General features: G+C 33.3%; 1 protein-coding gene across 1 annotated transcript in view; it reads right to left on the reverse strand.

Annotated features, from left to right (window-relative positions):
* The window catches only part of LOC117171797 (NADH dehydrogenase [ubiquinone] iron-sulfur protein 4, mitochondrial), a 57,306-nt gene extending 55,281 nt beyond the window's left edge, over window positions 1-2,025 (reverse strand). The window contains exon 1 of the mRNA XM_033359408.1: window positions 1,824-2,025. Coding sequence (XP_033215299.1) covers window positions 1,824-1,891 — 68 coding nt within the window. The 5' untranslated portion in view covers window positions 1,892-2,025. The remainder of the gene's footprint in view (window positions 1-1,823) is intronic.
* Between the last annotated feature and the right edge of the window lie 1,326 nt (window positions 2,026-3,351).

Below are 3,351 nucleotides of genomic sequence, written 5' to 3' on the forward strand. Positions count from 1 at the left end.
ATAGTCAGAGAGATTTGGGTCCTTTTCAAGGTCCTTTTAGTGGTCCTTTTAAGAGTGGTATAACGGTAATATAATGTTCCTTTTGTATTCGTCACGTACCGGGTAAGCAGTTATAACACTATTTGGCCGTCGCTAACCCGACTTTCATTTTAAATTTCTCTTCAACTTATTAACACTTTTTTTTAATTGATGAATTTTCTTATTATACTTATTTATAATTATAACTTATATACTAATATACAATTTTCTAGTTGAATTCCAAAATGTTGTCTTTTTTGGCATATCTCATTCCATTTACGAGAAACGTCGTAGATTCCGAATTATTATGTTTTAGGCTGTAAACTATGAAATTTCAAAAAATCTACTTCTAAATTTTAATCCGAAAGCTTAACAAAGGACCCTTGAGTGTCGGCTATTCTATTGATATAGCCTCTCCCTACCGATAGAAATCTCTTAGTCTGGCCCATTTGAGACAATAAGCAGAGTTGATTTGAAACAATTTAGTCTGAAAAATAGTCTGAGAGATTTGGGTCTTTTTTAAGGTCCGTTTAGTGGTCTTTTTAAGAGTGGTGCGACGATAATATAATGTTCCTCTTGTATTGGTCGCGTACCGGGCGGGCAGATTTATTTACAGTAGTTGGCCGGCGCTAATCCGACTCTCCCTTTTTAAATTTCTCTTTAAATTATTAACACTTTTTTTTTAATTTCATTAATTTTCTCATTACACTTATTTATATTATAACTTATATGCTAATATACTCTTTTCTAGTTGAATTCAAAAATGTTGTATTTTTTGGCGTATCTCATTCCATTTACGAGATACGTCGTATTAATTCCAATTTTAAGTATTTAAAAAAAAAGTTAGATATCTGAAATTATCGAAACCCGTAGATTCCGAATTATTATGTTTTAGGCTGTTAACCATGAAATTAAAAAATATATACTTCTAAATTTTAATCCGAAAGCTTAACAAAGGAACCTTGAGTGCCGGCTACTCTATTGATATAGCCCCTCTGCTTGTTATTTATGATCGTATTCTTATTTCAATGTCAGCCTATCTGGTTTTTATTTATGATCGTATTTCAATTTCGGAAAGGACATTTTAAAGCCTTTAAAAGATTTAAAAGAACTACCTGGACCTTTGAATATTTCTACCGGAGTGCCTGCGGAGAATTTCTCTGAACTTCTCTGACCATAGAGAATCTTTAGAATATACTCAGAGATTTCTTTCGGTAGGGCTTTACTTGTTATTTATGATCGAATTCTTATTTCAATTTCAGGACCTTTAAATATATCTACCTGAGTGCCTGCGGAGAATTTCTCTGAGCTTCTCTGACCCCAGAGAATCTTTAGAATATACTCAGATTTCTATCGGTAGGGCAACTACTGTAAATAACTCTGCCCGCCCGGTACGTGACGAATACAAATGGAACATTATATTACCGTCGCACCACTCTTAAAAGGACCACTAAAAGGAACCTTGAAAAGGACCCAAGTCTCAAACTATCTGAGAGACTAAATCATTCAAATCGACTCTGCTTATAGACTCAAATGGGCCAGGCTAATTCGCTTGAGAATACTCACGAGATTTCTATCCATTTTCACTAGAGATTCTTATTGGTCCTACAGATTAGGTTTTGCAAGTTAGGTGAGTTAGGTAATAAAATATTAGACTAATATTAAAAAGCTTACATGTAGATTTAGTACGTATGTACGTTCAATATCAACTTTTGTTGATAAAACGAACTAGAATTGAAATTAAGAATGACATAGAGGTAGATAATATCGATGATTTATCAAATGATGAAGGAATATATGCTTACCCTATTTGACTAATATTTCTAAAGCAATTTGCATAACGTGTCAACGCTACTAACGCGTAAGATGCCATTTGGAAACCTTTAACAATAAATCAATGATATGGCAAAATATTAGTATCAAGTATGTATATGGGTTTTGATTTTGCCAAATGCCACTGCACCAGTCCCATCCGACTCTCCGTATTTCAGTTATAAGAAAATGTTCAGACCTTATTGCTAATAGACCATGGACCATGATCTAAGAATACATGGTCTAGCCACACGCAACTAAAAAATAGTTAACCAATAAGGAGCAACTCCACCACTTTTAACCATATTGAATAAGTGAGCGGGCGAAAATAAAGTATATTTGAAAGGAAGTAAATGCAATAAGCGAACATTGTGAGTAAAAGATAACGAAATTACATAGTTTTTAAATAAATTAAATTAGTTTGAAAATAATTAAATTTTTGAGATGCGTAATCTAAAGTACAAACAAATATATAACATCTACCTTGTAATATAGAAGAAATACTTAGAAATATGGATAACATAACCTCTCAATGCAACTGAGAAATTGTACCTTTTAACGCGAATGAAATAAAGTATCACCCACCTAAGGAGAAAAAAGAATATTGTTTTCGAGCTGAAAGCAGAAATAAATAAATGCAAAATATCGATATCATATCCTGTATTATGATAATATTCGTTTTTATATTTCGTATATACATAAGCATTAAATGAGAATAAAAGAACGCTCTCAGGGTACACAAAGTCACATGTTCAGATCTTATATTCATATGAAATAAAGATTTCAATGATATTTTCAATAGAAACACCACTAAATTTTTCACAAAGTTAATCTTAACAGGACGCGCTTTCACAACGGATAGCGTCAGCAGTGTCCGACTCTTGCACCTTATTTGAATATTGAGAATTTTCACAGGTATTGACATTGATTTACTATGTAGCTATAATTCATCATTTCAAATCTTTTGAGTGAAGACCGAGACGCTAACAGTTGCTATGGTAACCAAGATGATCTAAGAATACCCGGTCTATATTTCTAAGTATTTCTTCTATATTACAAGTTAGATATGATATATTTGTTTATACTTTAGATTACACATCTCAAAAACTTCATTATTTTCAAACTAATTTAATTTATTTATAAACTATATAATTTCTTTATTTTTTACTTACAATCTTCGCTCATTGCATTTACTTTCTTTCAAATAAACTTTATTATCGCGCGCTCACTTATCCAATATGGTTAAAAGTGGTGGAGTTGCTCCTTATTGGTTAACTTTTTTTTAGTTGCGTGTGGCTAGACCGTGTATTCTTAGATCATGGGACTAGGCATGCCATCCTGACTTTTGGAGCGGGGTTGAGTTCACTCGAGGGGGGGGGGATTACATGAGTGGGGAGAGCTGCCGCCTTACGTGCCACTTGATCATGCGCACGAGCATTTTTGCCGCCAAATTGTGCAAGAAAATATAAACATGTGGGCACTGTCATGTTTATCGCGGGACATCAAAAGATGGCGGACCTC

This window comes from Belonocnema kinseyi, chromosome 4, assembly GCF_010883055.1.
Source record: "Belonocnema kinseyi isolate 2016_QV_RU_SX_M_011 chromosome 4, B_treatae_v1, whole genome shotgun sequence".
Taxonomy (NCBI): domain Eukaryota; kingdom Metazoa; phylum Arthropoda; class Insecta; order Hymenoptera; family Cynipidae; genus Belonocnema; species Belonocnema kinseyi.